At 34.8% G+C, this 25,128-nt stretch overlaps 1 protein-coding gene across 8 annotated transcripts in view; it reads right to left on the reverse strand.

The window, feature by feature from the left end:
• The window catches only part of Ppm1b (protein phosphatase, Mg2+/Mn2+ dependent 1B), an 85,179-nt gene that overhangs the window by 19,310 nt on the left and 40,741 nt on the right, over positions 1-25,128 (reverse strand). For all 8 annotated transcript variants that reach the window (XM_046425011.1, XM_046425018.1, XM_046425026.1 and 5 more), the window contains 4 exons: positions 20,660-21,520; positions 11,604-11,721; positions 5,766-5,877; positions 5,349-5,406 (listed from right to left, as the gene is read on the reverse strand). In XM_046425011.1, the coding sequence (XP_046280967.1) occupies positions 5,349-5,406; positions 5,766-5,877; positions 11,604-11,721; positions 20,660-21,520 (1,149 nt within the window). The remainder of the gene's footprint in view (positions 1-5,348; positions 5,407-5,765; positions 5,878-11,603; positions 11,722-20,659; positions 21,521-25,128) is intronic.

Consider the following 25,128-nt stretch of genomic DNA (forward strand, 5'->3'; position numbering starts at 1 on the left):
TCATTATAAAGAGATATCTTTCTTTTAAAAAAGAGAGAGAGAGAGAGAGAGAGAGAGAGAGAGAATTTTAATATTTATTTTTTAGTTTTCGGCGGACACAACATCTTTATTTGTATGTGGTGCCAAGGATCAAACCCAGGCCGCACGCATGCCAGGCGAGCGCGCTACCGCTTGAGCCACATCCCCAGCCCATAAAGAAATATCTTAATTGATATTTCTTTATAATGAGGAATATTTTATAAAGTTGAAACACAAGAGTTACATAGAATGAAAAATTATTTTTCTTGAATGGAAGAGAAGTGGGGTGCACACATCTGTAATCTCTCAAGATGGAGTGTGGAGGGCTGGGGTTGTAGCTCAGTAGTAGAGCGCTTGCCTAGCACGTGTAAAGCACTGGGTTCCATCCTGAGCACCACATAAACATAAATAACAACATAAAGGTACCGTGTCCTTCTACACCTAAAAAAGATGCAGAGTGGAATATGTAAGAATAGTTTTGGAGTCAGCTCCACTCATCTCTGAATCTCGGTGTCATGTAAAAGGGTGCCAAGAAGACTATGTACAATACACACACCCTGGCATAAGTAAGAGTTGGGTAAATACAAGTTTACTAACCTTTACCCTTGGAAAATCATCAACTTACATAGCTTTATCAATGGTAAGTTAATTAAGTTCTGTAAGGAAAGAACTTAAATTTAACATTTTTTTATGGAAAACAGAAAGCTCTTAAAAATACAGACTTCCATACCAATTAGCAACTTAAATTATTCTTTTTAAATTAAGCCAACTACTAGAAATGACCTCTCAACATATGCCAGGATTGTGGAAGGTCCTGGGACTACAAGTATAGATAACTGAGACAAAGTGCCAGAACTCACAAAATTTATATTCTAGTTAAAAAACAACTAGCATTTTGTAATGAGGAAAGGGTTGTCCTTCTCAGAGTCCTAATACAAGAACAGCTTTTTTTCACAAATTTTATGGTGGATGGAGGGGTCATTATGGCAGGGTGGGGGAAGTCACAGACTCCTTTGAGAACGGATGAAAACTATAGGTGAATTTATCAATAAGGAATGTGTATACACATACGCAAACTATTTTCTTTCACTTTTTTTTTTTTTTTTGGTGCACTGGGGATTGAACCTTGGGCATGCGAGGCAAGCACTCTACCAACTGAGTATAACTCCAGCCCCTCTTCTTTGACAATTTTAATGGGTGTTCTGTAGTTGTATATAATGATGGAATTTGTTGTTACATACTCATGCATACACACAATATTACAATATAATTTGGTCAATATTGCTACCCATAAACATTTTGAAAAATTGGTGGATGGGGTAATGAACTCCTGGGTTAAAAATTCTTACTAGACTTTCCCACAGTTTCATTTTAAAAGTCAGGAGCATATCAATATTGCTTGTATTAAACAAGACAATGTATTCTAAAGAGTAGAACTAAAAGTACAAAACAAGGCTAGTAAGTAAAAAATTCCCCTAAATCCTTCCCTAGCTTCTGAACATATTTAAAATTATTTGATTTCTGGCTTATATTGAACCTAGCTTTTTGAAATATACTTATTATCCATAAAAATTTGTTTTTAATATAAGAAAAATGAATGAACCCTTATTTCTAATGGTACTACTTATAAACACTATAGCAAGAACAATTCTGACAGAAAGCAGACATTTTAAGAGTCTAAAACAATCTCAGATTTAGGTGACTAGCATTTTAAAATATCTAAAGTAAAATTTATTTTTGTTATTTTATAAATATAAGCTTAATTTTTATAGCACCTTCCAACTTTCTCCTCTTCAGTATTTCTTTTTTTTTTTTTCTTATGACCCTACTCCACCCATGGCACTCATTTGTACTCTTTCAGCCAGGTTACTGGGGAAATTGCTTGATTTTAAATTATTATAAGACAGAACCTAAGGGGAGTTTAATTAAATAAAAATAAAGATGAGGATTTCTGGGTACATACTTACATTCTACCACAGTCTTTCCTTGTTTTGCTTTGTTTTTCAGTACTTCTACCTCACATTTGCAAGTTAAACACAAGCCCCTGTCACTGTGCTTCCTGGTAACATTTCCCATACTCAGGGAGATCAAAGTCAAGAAGGATTTATGGAGCACAATGGTGCCTAATTGGTTACTAAAATGGATCAAGTTAAGATCTGGGGATTTAACTAAAGGTCTGTATTTTCTTCATTCTTTCTACTTCTTTAGTATTTTTAGTACATTTTTCTAAGGCAGTGAATATTCTGAAAGGGTTGTTATTATTCTGGCTCCAAGTTAGTTTTTATAGTAAATGGAAAAGTTTCTATTACCCATATCTACTTACCAACAATGGACTTAAATTAATTATTTGATCTCTGCAATTATTTCAAAACTACATGACTTCCAGCATCTCTAATACTACAAATGTTTCCAACACATAAGTATGCCATGGATATTCCTTTGAGTCTATAATTTCTAAGCCCCAAACATATGGTGTGGTTCTGTACTCTAAAATTAATTTCAAAAAGCTAGTGTCTCTGTCAATAGCTAAACAACCTAAATTCTTTAAATTTTCACCAGAGCAATTCACTACTGTAGCCAAAAAGGTGACCTTTCTTTTGTTCTTGCCTTTCTATCTCACTTGAAATGCCATCTTCATCTCATTTCTGCCACTCAAATCACTCTTTAAATCCTATCTTTGCTTTAAGAATCTGACTTTCTCTCACCTTAGGTGAACTTTCATAGCAGCCACCACACACATTTATATGACAATTACACACACACACACACACACACACACACACACTTTACCCCCTTTTGTAGTAGGGATTGAACCCAGGGCTTCCCACATGCTGGGCAAGTACTCTACCACTGAATGACAGCTACATCCAGTCACATTCTTTGTCATTCTTTACTAAATTACATGAAATATTTATGAAACTTCTGTGTTTTTAAATACATTGTAAACATCACGATCATATGGATGGAACAATGTCTTATGTTTTAGTCTCCTTCATCAATTCACTACAATGTAGATTTCCAGTGGTTATTGGAAAACTAATATATATAAATATAATTAAGTATGTAATCCTAAATTTACATAGCCATATACTAATCTTACTTAAATCAAGTTTTATAAAATCTTATTTTTTTGCAAGTTTTATATCTTAGGCATAAACCTTAGTTTCATGGTTCTGTTTTCTATTTGTTCACCATTAGGTAGCTACCATGTATAGTTTTCTTTTATAAAAATTCCAAAGTCAGCCAGGTATGATGACACATGTCTAGAATCCCAGCTACTCTGGAGCCCGGGTAAGGAGGATCACTATTTTAAGGCCAGTCTGGGCAATTTAATGAAACCCTATCTCAAAATAAAAAGGGTTAGGGATGTAGTAAAAGATTAGGATGTGGTAAAGTATCCTGGTGCCCCAGGTGCAATCTCCAGACCTTAAAAAAACGGGGGGGGGGGGGGATCCTTGGTATATGTTAAGAAGAAATGTAGGGTTATTAAAAAAAAACATTTTTTTTGATTCTGAGGATTGCACCCACCAGCACTTTTTTTCTGTTTTCTTTTCTTCTTTTCTTTTTTTTTTTTTTTTTGTAGTTGTAGATGGACAGAATACCTTTATTTTATTTTTATGTGGTACTGAGGATCGAACCCAATGCCTCACACATGCTAGGCTCTGCCACTGAGCTACAGCCCCAGCCTCCGCATCTACCAGCACTTTACCACTGAGCTACATCCCCAACCCTTTTTTTTTTTTTTTTGAGATAGGGTCTTGCTAAGTCACTGATAGTCTTGCTAAACTGCCAAGGCTGGCTTCAAACCTGTAATCCTGCCGCCTCAACCTACCAAGTCCCTGGGATTACAAGTGTGCACCAATGAAACTGTCTTAAACATTTTGAGGGACCAAGAAATTCAGCAAGATATAATATATGTGTATTTTTCAAGATTATCCACTAGAGTCACATTCTGAAACACCTGAAGAAATGGGAGCATATTTATGGCTAACAATGAACCCAACAGCTATCTTCTTAGAAGTTTATTCTGGCTAACCAAGGTAGTGGATGCCATTAAGGAATCTATAATCTAGCCCAAGAATTAAGATTCTCTTCTCCTTACCTCTTAAAAATACCATCACTTTTTTTTTTTTTTTTGGTGGAGCTGGGGATCGAACTCAGGGCCTTGTGCATGCAAGGCAAGCACTCTACCAACTGAGCTGTATTCCCAGCCCCCCACCACCTTTTTAATTGTCAAGATCTTATTTGTTTGAGATTCATCTGAATGTACCACATGACATATATATTTATTTTTAAATTAATGTTCACAGCTTCTGACACAAAAGTATCAGAATCACTGCTCTAGAACTAAGATGTAAATAAACTTTATCATTAGCAATACATAGTACTCATTAACTGTACTAACTGTAAAACTTTCCTTTTACCAGGACACTTTTATTGTTAAGAAAAAGAAATTGTATTATTGCTGTACAATAATAAATCCTGGAAAATAAATAATGCAATTGAGACGAATAATGTCTACCTAATAGCTATTTTCTATCTTAAGACCTGTCAAGAGGTGCTGAACGGAGACTTGGAGGTTTAGTCTATATTTCTCAAGGAGTTTTATTCGCTAAATTTGGCTCCCTTAAAACTTTGCAGCATATATATTAAAAATTAAGTCATATATTGTTAGATGCCCCAAAACATGAACAACTGGAGAAAATATGCTCATATTTGAATTGCTAACTCTGAAATTGAGTGTGACTTTAAAAATGACACTGTTTTGTCTTCTGGTATGAGTACTATGTATACCAGCAGCTGGTGGCTCATCGGTGCCTCTAGGTTTGGCATCAAAAGGCAAAGAAATAAAGAATTTTGCTCTGATGACACACAGCAGAGTACAACAGAAACCGTCATCTCAATCAACATTCACATAACCATAATACATCAGTATTAGAAAGAAATTATCTTCAGGTCGGAACAACAGGGCACAGGGAAAGAACTGGTTGTTAAAATAACAACTAATTTTTGGTAGCAGCCTACAAAGAAATTGAGATATCGAAAAGCACATTCTTGCCTCAAAATTAAGTTATAAGGGAGAAGAAAATGCAGACATACAGGAAAGAAACAAGGATAGCTCAAACAAAAAGACCATCTGATGTCCAGAAAATAACAAAGCTATTTTCAACACATAATTTTATTTATTTTTTCCATTTTCTAAAACTTTAATTGTTCCTTAAAAATGAAAAAAAGATAATTTACTATAGAATTAATTATATGAATGTATTCATATATCGTATTTATATTGTATATTATTTCAAATGCTTAGGAAATAAAACAAAACTTACCCCATCACTTTCTCTATGTGGATTCAGTCTACTATAAACAGCTTCAATAATATTGCGCCTTAAAAAAAACAAAAAGCTTTAGTTTTTAAGCTTGTATTTCAAATACTTCATTCTTGACCACACTAAAAAACTATCACACTAAATACTTGCCAAGAACACAGTTTCTATATTTCACTGAGAATTTGATCTTGCACAATCCATTTGTTCTCAATTAACAAGAAAGATTTTCATCCTCAAAGAGTATGACAATTTATTTTTAAAAATCTTTTTTGGATGAAGTTTTAAAGTTCTTCTCTAATTTGAGAAACATCAACTCATTTCCTTAGATAACTAATGTGCTTCTGATTTGTTTTTCTTATCTAAAATTATATAATTACTAAATGAAACTACTAAAATTAACTTTTTTGTTCTACTTACTTGCCAGCAAGACCTCCTCCAGGAGGTAAATTTGGGATATTTTCGGCCGACAAAATGCGCATGACATGGGCAAGATCAGGCATCCCTTCCTCACCAGACTTTTCCATAATTTCTGCAGGTTTATTAAAAAAAAAAAAAAAAAGTTCCTTAATTAATGTTGATAGATAATCCAGTATTCACAAAAAATTAAAATAAGAAGTACTATTTTAAAATATAAAAAACAGTACTACCTCTAGGAAGGAACAAAAAGAGGTAATAGTTATATGCATACACAGATCCATGCCAGTATTATTCATAAAAGCACAAGCTAGCACTAAAGTTCCAGTAATAAGAGGACACATAAGAAAATGAGTGAAATGGTTTAACAATTACTAAAAATGAACAAAGTAACAGCTATAGAATAAATACTTAAGCTCTAATTTTAAGTAAAAATAATGTTGTTAATGCCAGAATTACAGGAAAACTAAAGTAATAGCTGGATAACGACTATAATGAAAAAAAGGAAAATTAAAAATCATTTTTGTGGGCTGGGGTTATAGCTCAGTGGTAGAACACTTGCCTGGCATATGGGGGGCACTGGGTTCAGTCCTCAGCACTACATAAATAAATAAAAATTAAGGTATTGTGTCCACCTACAACTAAAAATATTATTAAAAAAATCATTTTTTGTTACCTAAATAAGTAATGTTCTATAACTTATTTAAAATAAAGAAGAAGGCCAGACGCAATGGCACATACCTTTAATCCCAGCAATTTAGTGAGACTCTGTCTCTAAAGAGGGGCGCCTGGGGATGTAGCTCAGAGGCAGAGTGCCGCTGGGTCAATCCCAGTACACACATACAAAGATACATTAGTAATATACAGAAGGAAAATACAGCATGCTAATGCTTAAAACAAAGATTTACATTTTCCATTTCTATTACACAATTTATGGGAAAATTTGATTATTTGGACATTGGAAAGACATAACTTCTCAAAAATCAAACAATGGCAATTTATTTTTGAGAGAGGGGAAAAAGAAAGAGAGGTAAAATCCAAACCTTTTATCAACCCTCAAAAAGACTCTGGGCTTTGCTTTTAAGATTTCACCATTTTACTTTCTCTCAACTCTGCCCGACTTTCTCTGTTTCTAGATCTTCACAAGTATGTCCTCTTGCTTTGGTTTGGAACATTTTTCATGCCAATCCAGTCAATCCCTTTGTATGATTCATTCTTCAGCTTCAACTTCATACATGACTTTGTCCAATCCTTCTCTGACCCACACCTACAGTAGGTATATTACTCTATCCATCCATATATATTGATGTTCCGTGTTTCTAAGCTGTTAGCTTTATGAAAAGACTATATAATTTTTTCTACCTGAGACTTGTACTGCTATAGCACAGGATTTCTCAACCTTGCACTACTGACATTTAGGACCAATTTTTTTTTTGTTCTATCCAGAGCACCACAAAACAAACAAAATATGCATACAGCCTTACCCAATATATCAATGCTTTCAGCTGGAAAATTTAATGTCAGATTACATGACTTAAAATTCCAATAGAAATACAATGCTCTTAAAAAATGATGCCTTATAAAAATTAAGTTACTGATTTGTAGTGGCTGCCTTTCCAGGGATTTTAAAAGCCTTTTTTTTTTTTTAACTTTTGACTGCATGATTATAATCAAGTACTTGACATGGACTCAGGAATTATGATACTATGTATTTTCCATTTCTGCCATATAAGACATACTTTAAAAGTTATAAACCACACAAGAAATAATATTTAAAAAAAGAAATAAGTAATATTAAATGTTAACAATCCATGTTGAACAGAATTGATCATAGCTTGAGAAATTAGTTTGCTGAGGACTTTCAGGTATGGTTCTGTGTGTTTAGATAGCTAATTTATTTTGACAAAGCTCTTTCCTTTGACTAGGTTCTTGAGTTCTGACTAGAACCACCTTTGTGAACTTTGTCTTGTCCTTAAAGAATACATAGTAAGCAAGAATCATACTAAGAAGATTTTAGGGAAATTCCCCCACACTCCCTATCCAACCTTCCACATTATCTTATCACTATTATCACCACTTGTCTGGCCCACTCTCAGCAATAATCCTATTAAGTCAGTTTAGACACAAACCCTTGACCTTTTTGTTTCTTCCTAGTAATTTTCCACCCACTAGCCACCACACTGCTCATTAGTAATAAACTCCCACTTGCCCTAGATGAAATCTAAATTGAGTGCAATGTGTCCCCACCCCACCAGTGCAGGGGTCCCTGTACTTATCATTATAGACCCACTAGATAAAGTCTGTCTTGCTATCTTATCTGAATAAGATAGATTTCTTTATTAAAAGAAATTAACAAACTCTAAAGTTGGTGTTTAAAACAAACTCTAAAGTTGGTGTTTCTTTTCTGTGGTTTATAATAAACAAACAAAAATCTTGGCTATTCCACACAGGTGCAATGGGCCCACCATCTCATACAGGGTGGCTCCGCTGGGTGGTATATTCTCTGGGCAGCAGCCAGGATCCCCACCACCCCAGCCAGACTCCAGAGCCAGGCCTCGATTCTTCAGGCAGCACCTATCACACCAAGAACTTGTAGAGCAACTTGGTGGAACTGTCATTCAAGGCTTGCTTTGCTTCTCTTGTGAGTCAGGATTATGTCAATGACATGGATCAGGAAGAAATTCGAACTGGTGTTGAGCAGTGTATCCAGAAACTTCTGGATATTGCAAGACAGAGTTGTTTTTTCCCTACAGAAAAGATTGCAGTTGTCTGCCCAGAAACCAGAGCAAGTCATTAAAGAGGACGTCTCAGAATTAAGAAACGAATTGCAGCAATAAGATGCATTGGTGCAGAAGCAACAATGTTGAGACACATTAGCAGCTGATGTTGGAGGACATCAATGTGCAGCACAGAAAGACAGGCAAAGTTCCTCAGGACTCCTTGGCTTACCTGGAGCAGATGTCTGCCAATATCCCTGCACCTCTGAAGCAGACCTGAGAGGGGTCTGAACTACAAGGTAGCCCCCTGCAGACAGTTTCACTAAACCTCTGTGTGGACATGGCCTTTTAGAAGAACTATTTGAGAATGAGTTGTATTAATTTTGTTTCTACCTAAAAATTTCCCCCGATTTTTATGAACTGTTAATTACTTGAGTACTTTATAAAATGCCTATAGCTTGGTAAATGAAGTGAGGTTTTGTTTTATTTGTTTGTAGCAAAGTTTAGATTATTAGTTTGATAACACAGATTCTTAGTTTTTTGCTTATTTTTAAAATTTTTGTATGATTTTGTATTTTTCCAGTTGTTAGCTTATGATCGGAGGGGGAAAATTATAATACTCCCGAGAATGGGGGTGGGGGGGGAAGGAGTTTGATTTTAGGCCTTTTACAGTAACTACCCATCCATGGTAGTGGAGAAAAATATGTAAATTTGCTGTCTCAAGACTCTGAACTACCTCAAGAGGAATCTAATGCAATGTTTGTAATGCTTCCAGAACAATATAGTGCAGATATTTTGTAAATGGGTTAGAAAAAGGGTTAAAATTTGCTAGATTAGTGGAGTAATATTACAGTAGATCCTTAAGTTGATGCTGCCTTTTATTTGGGTAAGTTTATGTTTTGTGTGGTGTTATTGCTTTGAGAGCTGTACTAGAGCATGATGTGCTAGATACCTTGCAGTAATGAACCAGTGTGAGTTACAGAGCAGATCCAGTCTCCTTAGCCTGACAGCTGGGACACAATTGAAATATGAGGGGTCAACGCTTGGTCTGATTTGTTTTCTTTTGAGTTTTATGTTGTTTGCTTGTGTTGTTTTACTTATGGGAGAAAAGGCAGTTTATGTGAAGGAAGATTCTTTTTTTTTTTTTAATTTTAATATTTATTTTTTAGTATTTGGCGGACACAACATCTTTGTTTGTATGTGGTACTGAGGATCGAACCCGGGCCGCACGCATGCCAGGCGAGCGCGCTACCGCTTGAGCCACATCCCCAGCCCCCTGAAGGAAGATTCTTGCTCATGGATTTGATTCCAAGGACTAGGGCCTTGTGGTGGAGGGCGACCTACAGAGTGATCCTCTACTATTTCACCTCCATAGAGAGCATGCAGTTCCTCTGTGGGGGAAGGTATTTTGCCCTCTTGTCAGAGGAGGTTTGCTGTTCTGTTTTATGCATCTCTTAGATTACATCCTTTCAGCCAGTACAAACACTCCACTTGTCTTCTGAACAGTCAGTAGGTATGTGGCACGTGTGCTTGGTTCATTTCATCCTCTAGCCCTGAAGATCCCTCCCCACTTGCCTTGGTATCCACTAATGTTCCTGGTGTGGTTTAGATGCCATCTGGTCCATGAAGCCTCCACACCACTCTAGAGCACAGGACTTTTATTCCTTCTACTGTTTTGTGGGTTTGTGAATGTGGGTTAGTTTCTGTGCCCCTTGCTGCATTGTATGCTCATGGGAAATAGGCATTACTCCCCTTGAATATACATAAACATGTACTTTTTATATATGTACATTTTTTTAGTTGTCATTGGACCTTTATTTTATTTATGTGTGTGCTGAGAATTGAACCCAACATGTATTTTTATATGATACTTTATATTACTTTGTACATACAATTACTCATTTTGTTTGTGTGCTATAAGGATGGTATTTGGCTTAAGGACCTGTGACCTATGATGACCAGCCAGATGCCAGCAGATCCCCTTGGTTGGAATATATAGGTCAAAACTTAAAAAGTTGGGCTGGGGTTGTGGCTCAGTGGTACAGCACTTGCCTAGCATGCATGAGGCACTGGGTTTAATCCTTAGCACCCACATAAAAATAAATGAATAAAATAAACATACTGTGTCCATCTTATAAGTTAAAAAAATTAAAAAATTAAAAAACACCTAAATTAACTGTTTGAGGCAATCTTTCAATGATAAAGGTGTTTTTGGTGAAAAGATCAGCAACTGTTCTACTTGATACCTACTGAAAATGTTTTGAATTAGTGTATATGAGTCATTATCATTTCTTTATATTAATTCAGAAGTTATCTGTCAAATAAATAGCAATTAGAAAGAAAGATAGATAGATAGATAGATAGATAGATCGATCCATCCATCCATCGAACAATCTTGGGGATGTGGTTCAGTGGCAGACCAGTTGCCTAGCATGTGCAAGGGCCTGGTTCAATCCCAAGCACCAAAAAAAAAGAGAGGAGGAAATGCTTGTTCTCTTTATGAATAAGGAAACAGGACACTAAACATTCCTCCTGCCTTCTGATAAACTATAGCCTGCTAGAAATCTATCACCCATAAATAGCTTCTCTTAATAATTATGATATTATCAAAAGAAATGAGTGCTTCTGATGTGGTTCATGTGAGTTTCTCATCTTTCCATCACCCAAAAAAGCAGAACTCATAGAGACCTATAGGCAAGAATCATTTAGAGTTAAAGAAATTATAGACAGCTGGGGCTGTGGCTCAGCGGCAGAGCAAGCGCTCTCCTAGCACATGTGAGGCCCTGGGTTTGATCCTCAGCACAACATAAAAATAAATAAACAAAACAAAAAAGTATTGCATCCAACTAGAACTAAAAAATAAATTAAAAAAAAGAAATTACAGACAAAAACACTTTAAACATACTGTTGAGGGTATATATCTAGACAGTTATAAACCTAGAAAAGATTAATCCCTTCTCAAACTTACATACACAGATCCAAGATAGTAAATCTTAAGGTAGATGTTTGTTTTTAAAAGGCTTGACTTGAAATAACTATGTTTTCTAAGAAAATTTTTAAAGAATTATCTGATAAGAATACTTTTTTTTTTCTTCTAAATAAAGAAAAAAAAAGTCTTTCTTACCTTCAACACGTGATTCCAAGTGCTTATCCAACTCTGAATCTTTTTTCACTGCTTCCTCTGAGACCTTGGGGGCATTTGAAAAGCAAACTAATACAATACTCATGTTATCTCGACTTCCCTGTATGTTAAAGAAAGAAAAAAAATACATTACTGCATTCTACTAAGTTTCTATTATTTCCTTTAAAATAGTTACCTTAAGCAATTAATCATACAAAATGTACATATTTAACACATCATTTATTCCAAAGAACTATTTAAAATATAAGCTGAAGAAATAAGGTGTTTAGATATGAGTATATCTGTAATTATGTTTGAATTTTAATTCTCTGTAACTATTCTTACCAACATTTCACAGCCTGAGAAGTATATCCTCTTACCTATCAAATATTCTCAATCGTAGCTTAAATCTAAAATGTGTCCTTTTAAGCATCTACAAATTTTTCTAGCTAATTAACCTAAGTAGAGCAATACAAGCACAACTCCACTGAAGTTAACATAGCTGAAAATTATTGATCTGTAGGACAGTCAAGAAACTATTACAATGAATGACTATAAGAGAAGAAAAAAAATGATTTAAGTTTGAAACTGTTCTGAGATTCAACTATAGTCATATGAACAACTTTTCTTGATGGTAGTGGAGGTACTCAGCCACTGAGCCACATTCCCAAACCCAAACCTTTTTTGTTTTTTATTTAGAGACAGATCTCAATGAGTTGCTTATTAGCATCTTGCTGGCTGGCTTTGAACTCAAGATCTTCTATCTCAATCTTCCAAACCGTTGGGATTACAAGCAGTTGGCACCATGCCTGGCATACGGACAACTTTTAAAGAGATATAGCAAATGCTTGAACAAAAATCACAAATAATTTCAAGGTCTTTAGAAAACACTAAAATGGCTAATTTAAGGATGAATTTTACTGCTGCCTTTTAATCACACTTTTGGTATACACAGAATAGTGTATACTCTGTTTCCTTTTTAGTATATCTTCTTTTGGGCCATGTCAGGTAAACTCTGGAAAGGTGGCAAGCTGAAGCCAAGCAATGTCAGTTTAGCTACTGGCTCTACTGACTGAAAAGACTATAGTAGCAGACTTTAGTTATACTAAAAAGGAAACAGAATATACAATATCCTAGTACCATATTATAAACAATACATTAAAATTCTCTTTGTTACTGTTTCGTACTGGAGATTGAACCCAGGGCACTCTACTAGCACTGAGTTACTTCCCAGCCCTTTTTATTTTTAGACTGGGTGTCAGTGGATTCCTGCAACTGGACTCAAACTTGAATTCCTCCTCCCTCAGTCTCCCAAGTGGCTGGGATTACTGGTGCGTATCACCACACCCAGCATCTCATCCTGCTACTTTAACTGACTTTTGTAGACCAGAAGAAGATGTTAAGATAACAATTATTTTTATTCTCCCAACCTTGATCACTGCAAAAAACTAAGTTAATGAACCTATGCAGTAAGCCATGTTGTCTGATAGTGGGCTTGCCAACCCAAGCAAAAGAAATCAAGGTCAAACCTACTCTATAGTCTTTTCAGTCATTATGGCCAACAGCTAGGTGACATTGCTTGGCTCAGGTTGCCACCTTTCCAGAGTTTACCTGACATGGCCCAAAAGAAAGGCCTTAAGGAACTTCTGCTTCCACCTTCTAAGTTACTGAGAACAAAGCTTGAAGGCAGTGAAAGTCAGGTCTTTGGAAGACTTAACACACTGGCCAAGTGATTTCATTCTTTTATGAAACTCAGCAGAACATCTATGACTTAATATTTAGAAATACTTATTTGATTGTTTGAATATACATATATCATGAGTGTAGGTCAATAAAAAATTTAAAATCTAAAATATTTTAAAATATACTGTAGATATTAAACAATCAGGCATCACTGTAACATTTATTATGATATTAAGGACGCTTTTTTAAAAAAATATTTTTCAATTATAGATGGACACAATACCTTTATTTATTTATCTTTATGTGGTTCTGAGGATATAACCCAGTGCCTCACCCTTGCTAGAGGAGTGCTCTACTGAGCCACAGCTCCAGCCCTTAAGGATGCTTTTTTCCTTTTTTTTAGTTGTAGATGAACATAAGACCTTCATTTTGTTTAGTTTTGTTGTTGTTGTTTGTTTTTTTAGTTGGTGCTGGGGATCAAACCCAGTGCCTCACGCAGGCTAGGCAAGCACTATATCGCTGAGCCACAACCCCAGCCCCTTAAGGATGCTTTTAAAAGCAACTTTATGGCTCAGGAAGCTGAGACAGGAGGATTGCAGGTTCAAAGCCAGCCTCAGCAATTTAGCCAGGCTATAAGAAACCTAGTGAGAACCCGCCTCAAAACAAAAAAATAAAAAGGCCTAGGGATGTGACTTAGTGGTTAAGTCCCCCTGGGTTCAATCAATCTCTCGTACCAAAAATAAAAATAATAAAAACAACTATATGTTTTATGAATAAATGGAGTGAACCCCTAACATTTTTAGAAATCTAGTTTCTCTTCTAACCTTCCCATATTTTGGTGATAATAGCAAAACCATTGTTTAATATTTCCTAATCAATATGCTGTATATGGGGCTACATATGCGCCTCGATGGTAGAGTGCTTGCCCAGTATGCATAAGGCCTTGGGTTTAATCCCCAATACCACTTTAAGAAAAAAAAAAAAAAAGCTGCACAAGTTCTATCACATTTTTATAAATTATAAAATATAAATTCAATCATTTGGAAAAATAATTGAAAGTTTGCCTCAAGAAGTTTATGGTTCTTTAAAGACATTAAAAGGACATAATTTACATTGATACTTCAGGCATGTGTGATTGCAAAGATGCTGCTTCTCTTTTTATGTAAAGATGACTTTCCCCTAAACACATACTACAAGGTTTGTTTCAGTAGTTTTTATATAGCAACTGAAAAAGGTCCTTTTTCCTTTATGACTCGTCCATTTTCTAGAGACAAATCATCATTGGGTAGTCAGCATAAATTTTTCATTAAATCTAGAAACATGTTTTTAAAATAGGATCCAGCCTGGGTAACAAAAGCATTTAGTTAACTATTTAAAACTCAATTATTATTTTCTTCTTTTACTCACATAGCAGTAACACTCTTAAAGAACTTACACTAATAATCAACAGATAGTAATAAGTCAAGGAAACCAGTGTCCCTGTCATAAATAAGGATCTAAACTTAAGCAGAAAATGATCTGATGCTGTTAGTTGTAATGCTGAATGTTCCAATATTATAAAGAAGTATCCAGGAACATAGCACATGAAATAAGTTGTGAAGAGAATCTCTCATTGTCAAGGATAGTAAATAAATACCTGAGAATTTAATCACTGATATTTACTTTTTTTTGGTGGTAGTGGGTTATTGGGGATTGAACTCAGGAGCACTCAACCATCGAGATACATCCTCAGGGTCTCACTGAGTTGCTTAGCAACTTGCCTTTGAACATGTGATATTCCTGTCTCAGCCTCCCGAGCTGCTGGGTGAACCACCGCACTTGGCAATATTTACTTATGTAACCTGGAACTCACTGTAATGATCTCATTTATTATAGTTCTCACCCCAGCCAAACTGAAGAAACAGACCGAACTTTCACCTATACACAAAATGATAAATCCTATGCCTAAGTCCTTTGAAGAATATTTGTTGCTTCCATCATCACCTCATTCTTAAAACTAATTTTTCTTCTCCAAAAATGTACCTCTATTTCATAACCATCATCAAAGGAAATAAAATTTGTTAAGGTTTATAAACCAAATACAGTTCACTCACTTGCTAAGAGCTTTACTTTCAATGACACACGAGGAAGATACTGTATTTCTTTCATGAAGATGAAAGAATAGAGGCTTTGCCCAAAGATAATAACTTAAATCCAGCTAGCTGGCTCCAAAGACTTTTTTTAAAACCAGGGATTAAACCCAGGGCGCTGAACCACTGAGCTACATCCCCATCCCTTTTTGGTCTTTTAGAGACAGGGCCTTGCTAAGTTGCTGAGGCTGGCATTGAACTTGTGATTCCCCAACCTTAGCCTCCTGAGTTGCTGGGGTTACAAGTGTGTGCCACCTCAACCAGCTCAAAAACTGTTCTTTTTGCTAAACTTATGTTTCCCAAATAGTGTGCCAAGGAACCCAAACTGCCATAGTGTGCTCACTAGCAGTATTTGAAATGAGAAGGAAATAATGATACTTAACATCTACAGACATTGCATAAACTAGCTGAAGGTTCAGTTTCAACATTAGATGGTGCTACATTCTTTCCAACAATATCCTAGTTTTGCAGAGCTAGGATTTGGGATGTTCCTATTAAAATGCAAGTTCTCAGAAAAGGAAATGAAGGTGGCAGTGTTCAGTGATTTCCAAAGTTTGAGAAGTTGTGCAGTGTCAAACAAGAACTCATTAGTAAGTAACTGGGCAATAGACAAAGAGGGTTGGTAACGTAGCTTAGTGGTAGAAGTGCTTGCACAGCATGTCCAAAGTCCTAGGCTTAATCCACAGTACTGCAAAAATGAAAAATAATTTGTTTTTTTTTAAAGAATGAAATAAAAAAATCTTAAATTACTCAGACACTGGGGCAATATGAATCAAGGAAGCATGTAAATTTCTACACTAAATTACACTGCCCTCATATATACTGTCCTTTTCCTTCTCTACTCCACATCTCAGAAAATATAAACACACTCTACTCTAATCTATGTCTACTTCTGCATTATGATTATATTTTTTGCAAACGACAATGAAAAAGGCACTGAGTTTAGAAGTAACAATTATTCTGAGAGATACAGAAATATATTTTCCATCTATATGAATAATCTAAAATGATACTGCCCTTGGAAAATATCTCCCTCAATTTTATCCAACTATAAAATTTTGTCTCATGTTTTAAAGTAAATAAGATTCTGACAAGTGGTATATAACTTGAATTTAGGAAAATCAAGTAGTATTTTAAAAAAACAACTTAAAGGATGTAAGGAAAAACAAAGCAGGTAGCAAAGTCACATACATAACATGATCCATTTCTGTAAAATGGTAAAAGAAAGCCCTATTTTTATGCTTTTCCTTTTTGTATCAATAAACAGAGAACCACTTGAAAGGATATATAGTAAACTGTAAACAGTTGTTACCTACATGGGATAAGACTGGAAAGGAGAAACAAAAATTTGAATAACTTCAAAACATCTTTGTATTTGTTACAAAAAAAAAAAAAAATTATCCATTTTCTGGGCTGGGGTGGTGGCTCAGTAGTAGAGTGCCTGCCAAGCATGTACGAGGCACTGAGTTTGATTCTCAACACCTCATGTAAATAAATTCAATAAAGGCCCATTGAAAACTAAAAAGAAAAAAAAAGTTTTTAAATTATCAATTTTCTAAAAATGGGGGAGGGGGAAATCAAAGGGAAATGGGTATAGTGGTGCACAACTATAATCCCAGCTACTCAAGAGGCTCAGGCAGGAGGATCATGAGTTCAAAGCCAGCCTCAGCAACTTAGTGAGACTCTATCTCAATATAAAAAGGGTTGGGGATGTGGCTCAGTGGTTGAGCACACCCCTGGGATCAATCTCTGGTACAGGGGGAAAAAAAAAACCCAAACAAACATCAAAGGAAAGTTTTTAAAGTTTTTGTTGAACAATTTTTTAGACCAAACAAACCCAAAAAACACACTCACATACACAATTCATTACCAGAAAATTCTGGGAAATACTGCTAACAAAAAATACTAAACTTAATTCTAATCTCAGCTTCATCATTCATCAAGTATAACTTATAACTAACTTTTTTTGTAATAAACGTTTTTTGTAATTGCAGACAGAATGCCTTTATTTTATTTGTTTATTTTTATGTGGTGCTAAGAATCAAACCCAGTGTCTCAGCATGCTAGGCAAGCACTCTGCCACTGAGCTATAGCCCCAGCTCACAACTAACTTTTAATGTCAAACAACCACCATTTCCTTACATGAAAATTAGCAATAAAATTTTTAAGCTGGCACAGTGACACAAGCCTTCAATCCCAGTGACATAGGAGGTGAGGCAGGAGGATCACAAGTTCAAAGCCAGCCTCAAAAATTTAGCAAGACCCTGTTCAAAATAAAAATACAAAGGTATATGGCTCAGTGATTAAACACCACTGGGTTCAATCCCTGGTAAACCCCACCTCCAGAAAAAAAAAAAAAGAAGTAAATACAAATCTTTATTTTGTTTACCTCAGAAGATTACTATAAAGATTTAAAAATATGATTTTTTAAGTTATAAAAGGTTATGCAAATTGCAGTTACACGTGTTATGAATTCTGAAATTAGACACAATGAATCCTGGCACTGGCAATAAAACAGGGAGACTGTTTTGTTAAAGACTATTCTCCTCTAGCATTATGTATCTTATTTAAGTAGGATAATACCTGACCAAAGTCATTCAACACTTATACTCTAAGCTTGTGAAATGGTAACCCAGAAAAATGATTATCATTAACAAAATGGTACCTCATTCAATATGGTTGTAAAAATTAAAATGAGTTAAAGTGTGTATTAAAGTACTTAAAATAGTATTTGGCCCATAAAAAGCAATAACTTATAGATACTATGGTGATTTTGATTACGATGATTATCACAACTTTCCAAGACTTCATGAGTTAACATACAAATGCACCTATAAACTATTAAAGCATAATAAGTGTTGTGTTAGAAGATTTCATTTAAATCTCTTAGAGAAACAACTACTTAAGTGGATCTTCTTTTTCTATCCTCTTGAAGTATGCAACACCTACTGAGCAATCATTAGGTGCTTCCTATGGATTTAAAACTTAATATCTAATCTTTCACACTAAATATCAAATAATCTCATTCAATTTTATAATATCGCTAACCCTTGGTTTTACAATACAAATATGTGTAATGACAAAAATTATGTAGTTAAAAAAAAAAAGAAAGAAAGAAAGGGAGCCAGGCCATGGGCACAGATGCTTGTAATTCAAGTGACTCAGAGGCTAAGGCAGGAGGACTAGCTGAGACCAGCCTCAGGAACTTAGTGAGACCCTGTCTCAATATAAAAAATTAAAAAGGACTAGGGATAAAGCTCAGTGGTAAAGTGCCCTGGATTTAATCCTCAGTGCCAACACAACAACAAAAAAACAAAATGAGGTTTAGACAAGAGGTTTAATTACTTAAGTACCTTTTAAAAGATAACACCTGTTATATTTCAACCTAAACCCACTAAATTTCTCAAAATTGATTTCAATTTGAATGTAATTTCATTCAAAGAAACTATGAACGTCAACTTTCAAACAGACCCAACTTCTTGTCTATTAATATCATTCCTCATTTCTGAGGCTCTAGAATTTGTACAGAATCTTTAACACCTGTCTCAACATCAATAGTCACTGTAGGCTGATACGCTATAAGGATATATCATCAGTGTCATTTAAATCTCATTTAAAAAGTTACAGTCAAAAACTAGGACTAAACTTAATCCAAATTAGAGACCCAAAAGATTTTTGGATATTCCCATACAACCACATGTTATTTGTTCAATAGAATGCTATAAAATCATGAAAACTTTTGCAGTTCAATACTTGCAAAAAGACTAGAAAGATACACAATATACGGCACAATGAAAGTAGCTAACTTAAGGTGGGTGGCAAAATTTGAGTGCTTTCTTTGAATTTTCCGTATTGTCTGGATTTTTTTTTTTCCAGTAACAAGTTCACTCTATTTTTTTTTTTAATAGCTGGGGAAAATGATGCTTGTACTCAATCAAAAAACATATGCCTGCTTTTCATTTCAAAAAGTTGTAGATCACCATTATTCGACAGAGGGTCTGAAAAGAACTTGTAGAGCCATTATTTGACTATTGACAACCATCTTCCTTCAGTACTAAACACATTCAGAAATAAGAAGGGTATATTGTGCTAAAATTAAAAATCCAAGGAGGTAGAAGTATAATCATTAAAATCATTTTGGAAAAGTATTTTATGGAAAAGAAATTATATAGTTCACTAAAATCTGAGTATTTCCACAGATCCAGATTCTTCCTGGAAAACTTTCTGGCTAGCTGAACTTTCCAGAAAAAATTATGTTGGGGGAAATTCTCTTTGTTGCCCAGGTTGGTTTTTTCTTGATATATTTTTAGTCAAAGAACACTTTGCCACCCCAGGAACTTGCCAGGTAAGTTAAAATTTAATTGATTTCTATATATAGATGCTATCAAAAACCTACTAAAACAACTGAATATTTTAAAGATATTCAAGGGGAACAACCAATTATCTGTTATTCTAAAAGTTTCTTTTACTAATACATCAAGTTAAGATTAATAAAAAATTAATGTTCCCCAGGAATTCTTCACAGGATTACATTTTATATAAGCCTTTGATTTTTAATTAGTGATAATTAAAAACATTTATATGAAAAGAATTTGGTATCATCTACAAAAGTAGGATACTATCCATCAAGTCATATATTACCTTATGTAGAGTTATATATAAATTCCTTTTTAACTTTATTGATAGGAGAAAGCTCCTGTCACTAGACAATAAGAAATATACAACTCATACCTAAGTTTTAGTTTTATCTCCTAAAAGGCTCAGAACTAAATTTTTAATTAGGCTTGACTTCTGGCATATCTTCTAATATTATGTGATTCCTGACCTTTTAGTATATGGAATACAGAATTCTACTATAAACATTTTATAAAGTTGCTTCAAAATCATGCTGAAGATGGCTGCTGCCAACATTACAAATTTGAACCAAAAGTCACAATTCTGTGTAGGTATCTCTCAAAACAAAATTTGATGTCAATGATGCAATAAGGCATCATTGACAACAAATGTCTCAAATTTATTAAGCTTAATTTTCAAATTAGAAAGTTGGGGCAGAAGGGGTGGTGAAAACAAAAATCAAAAAATGAACAAAAAAACTCAGTGGTTTCACTACTGGTGAAACAATTATTTTAAAATATATAAGTCTTTCCTAATGCAAATATTTAAAACTTTTAAGTTTGCTTAAATTTACTTACCATGTCTTTTCAAAATTAACACGGCATTTTAATTATAACAAAGAAGCTTACATACCTTATGTAAACAAGTGTCCACTACCCAATTGCACACATTTTCCAGGTCATCAGACACCTCAAGCCTAGATTTAACAAATTCACAGAGCTCCTCATTACTCATAACATCCCAGATCCCATCACAAGCCAAGATGATAAATTCATCCTCTTCTGCTCTTAAAATTTCATAAACCTCGGGCTCTGGAGAAACAAGTTGTTCTGTAGGGCCTTTGCCATCAACACACTTGTAATCATAGTCCCCCAGAGCACGAGACACTGCTAATGAACCGTTAACACGCTGTATCATCACGCTGCCTCCTGCATTTTGGATTCGCTCCTTTTCCCTTGGATTACAAGGTTTGTGATCCTGGGTAGAAAAGCAGACTTGTCCATTCCTATACAGAACAGCACGTGAATCACCACAGTTGATAAAGTAGACATGTGTAGGTGAGATCATAACTCCCACTGCAGTTGAACCGCTCCTGTCCATCCCGTTTCTGAGGTCTGAAAAGTTACGCATATATTCATCTATTTTCAAAAAGCCAGTTCTGATACCATTTTTGACATTTTCCACTGAAGGCGCAACAGCTGATCCTGATTTGCCAGCTGCCCTGAAGTCTTCATTAGTAGTGATGTGTTCTAATAAATGTGTTGAACAGTAATTTGCCACTCGGGATCCAGCATGACCATCATAGACTGCAAAAAATGACCAGTCTTCTAAGCCATGAGGAATACCTACGACAGCTGTGTGTGCATCTTCCATTTCCACTCTCCATCCTTGCATGCTGCTCAAGCCATAACGTAAACCATTCCCAGCACCATGAGCATTATGTTTTTCAGTTTTGGGTTTATCCAAAAATGCACCCATGTTTAGTAATGAAATCTGAAAGAAAAAAAAAATGATAGGTGTTAAATGTTTAAATTTGATAGAAAATTTCCTAAAATATTTCACCTATTCTCAAGTGACTCTTATCAAGTATATTTATCACTATTATCTTAATTTACTAGAAAAACAAAAAAAAGTAACCAAGAAATTTCTGTCTATATCCTTCTTCTACAGCAGTGGTTTTCAACTTTAGCACATTAAAATCAAAGAAATTAAATCACTATTTCTGGAGGTGGGACCTTGACATCAGTACTTCTTAAAGTCGCTCTGGTGATCAGAACATGTAGACAAGTTGAGAAACACTGTTGTAGGAGAAAGAAAAACCAAGAAATAAAACTTGGTTAAGAAGTATTTTAAAAAAATTCAGTTTACAAGATAAATCTAGGGTTTCATATATAAGTCTACAAAAAGACTGAACAATGGGACTGGAGCTGTGACTCAGCGATAGAGTGTGCACCTAGCATGTGCGAGGCACTGAATTTGATCCTCAGCCCCACATAAAAATAAATAAAATAAAGGTGTTGTGTCCAACAACTTAAAAAAAAAAGACTGAACAATGAGAATATTTGGAACAATAAGTTATCTTGTTCAATAAATTAAAAAAGAAAAACTAATATATTTAGAAAGACTTTCCACAAAACAAGTATGAAAATCAATGTTTTCCCTAATGATCCTACATATAACTCCTTTTTAAAATTCAATTAAAATATAAAAATTTCCATTCTGTAAACATTTGGTTTTTATTTTGATATTTTTGTTTGTTCGTTTGTTTTTTTGTTTTAAAGAGTCTTGTTATGTTGCCCTAGCTGACTTTGAACTCCTGGGCTCATTATGTCCTCATGCCTCAGCCGCCAGAGTATCTAGTACTACAGGTGTATACTACTTGCCTAGCCTCCTACATAAGGTTTTATCATACATCAAATCGAAAACAATTTTATTTGTTACACTTGTATTCCGTTAAGAACATAAATTTAATATGGTGCTAAAGCACATACTTCATACCACGCCAAGCTTTGTGATCCATGAAGTAGCTACCTAGTGTTGGCTGGCAAAGACTTAAAAACCTTAGAATTGTAAAATACTGCTGTGCATCCCCCACATCTCCCTGACCAACTTTATTATTATAGAATATAGCTTTCTGAACTGAGCAGTGGCTCTCAAAACTGAGCATAAGAATTCCCTGTTCTACATATAATCCTGGCCCTCCACTCCAGCTGTGTGACTTTGGGCAAATCTCTTAGTCACTGTATACTTTACAGGGTTGCAATGAAGAATGAGTTAATGTAAAGTGCTTAGAACAGTGCATAAAAACATTAGTAAACAACATAAAATGATTGCTTTTACTATCTATTCAAAATGCAAATTCCAAAACCTTTTTTAATAGATATTGGATGTGACCTTCAATAAAGCTTGCTAGAGATTTAAGAATCATGCTTTGAGGGGCTGGGGTTGTGGCTCAGAGGTAGAGCACTAGCCTAGCATGCATGAGGCACAGGGTTCGATCCTCAGCACCACATAAATATAAAATAAAGATATTCTGTCCACCTAGAACTAAAAAATAAATATTAAAAAAAATCACTCTTTGAGCTAGGTATGATGGTATACACTTGTATTCCAAGCAACTCTGGAGGCTTAGGCAGGAGGATCTCAAGTTGGAGGCCAATCTCAGCAATCTGGCAAGGCCCTAAGCAACTTAATGAGAACCTTGTCTCAAAATAAAAAGTAAAGGGCTGGGATATAGCACAGTGGTAAAATGTCCCTGGGTTCAAACCCTAGTACCAATAAATAAATAAATCACTTGTTGGGGCGGGAGGGTACCAAGGATTGAACTCAGGGGTACTTAGCCACATCCCTTATCCTTAATCCTGGCTTTTGCTGAGGCTAGCTTTGAACTTGTGATTTCCTGTCCCAGCCTCCCGAGATGCTGGGATTACAGGCATGCGCCACTGAGCTCAGCAAATAAAACATTCTTTAAAAAGAATCATGCCAGTGAGATCCTGCCTCTAAATAAAATAAAAAATAGGGCTGGGGATGTGGCTCAGTGGTTAAGTGTCCCTGAGTTACATTCTCAGTACCAAAAAAATAAAATAAAATAAAATAAATAACAACAACAAAAAAACAAACAAAGAAATACTAATCTAGATCAGTTGACTCCCATTTGGGTCTAGACTTCTTTTTAACTTTTTTCAGCTATGCATTATAGAAAAAATTAAAACCATTTTAATTAAAAAATTTTAAAAATCTGAAAACCATTCAATATATATGAATACATATGCATTTATAAATTAGATATTAAATTTACAACTTGTGTGTCTATCAATTTGTAAATAAATGTATTAATAAATTACACATGTATTTACAAAAAGGAATCTTGAAGGTATAAAAATTAAAGATTATTTCTTATTTACTAATGTAATGTGGTTTTTTTCACTTTTTAAAAAAATATTTGTTATTTTAGTTTTAGGTGGACACAATATCTTTATGTGGTGCTGACAATTGAACCCAGTGCCTCATGCACACTAAGCAAGCACTCTACCACTGAGCCCCAGCCCCAGCCCCCCCCCCCTTTTTTTTTGAGGTACTGGGGAATTGAGCCCAGCACCTTGCACATCGTAGGCAAGCACTTTACCACTGAGCTACATCCCTGGTCCAGTGCTTTATTTTAGAACATGCTGTTTTAATATTCTATGACACAATGATTTGAAAACCTAGTTCTAAGTACTTTTACTTAGATTCTTCTATTATTGAAGGGTATTTCTTCTTAAAAAAAAAAAAAGGGACAACTTGTAAAGATATATAAGTGCAAATGAAATTGAATTGTTGGCTATATTATATTGATATTGACTATTTTTATATTTATTTATATATACTTAATAAACCACTTTTCAATCCCATCTACCAATTATGGGGAAAAAAGATTTCATCACAGCTTCCATCTTCTCTGATGTTCTTGCAATTAAGTTACTGCTGTTTCACGTTTTAACAAATAGGTTCAAAATCCACAAGAACTCCTCATTTACAATTTTTTTTTAAAGTTTAAAATTTTTGCCAAGTTTGGTTTTAATTTAAGGAATGATCTTTGACAGAAAGCTATATGGATGCTAAGAATCAAAGTGAACCTGGAAGGCCAGCTTGGAAAACAATCATAAAACTAAACATCTCCTGGGCTGGGGCTGTAGCTCAGATGTAGAACGTTTGCCTCACACGTGTGAGGCCCTAGGCTTGCTCCTCAGTATCACAATAGATAGATAGATAGATAGATAGACAGACAGACAGACAGACAGATATTGTGTTCATCTACAAATTATTTATATATATATAAACTAAACATTTCCCAAGGCTGGGCTGTAAAACACTGAAGATTCCACCAAGAACAGTTCCATATTTTCGCTCTGAAAGTCACTTGCTCTAGATTCAATGTTCGGGAATTAGCATCTAATTGACAGAGGTTAGATAACGAAGAACATCTTTTGGCTGTATCAGAAATCACATTCTTTTGCAAACTGGTAATTTTTTAGAAAGTTCCAAAATGACCTCATTTTCAAGTTGGGATTTTTTCCCACCATAATTTTAAAAACGTTATGAAACATCACACATGAGTTTAT

This window comes from Marmota monax, unplaced genomic scaffold (assembly GCF_021218885.2).
Source record: "Marmota monax isolate L192 unplaced genomic scaffold, Marmota_monax_Labrador192_F-V1.1 WCK01_AAM20220418_F8-fsc00015, whole genome shotgun sequence".
NCBI lineage: Eukaryota > Metazoa > Chordata > Mammalia > Rodentia > Sciuridae > Marmota > Marmota monax.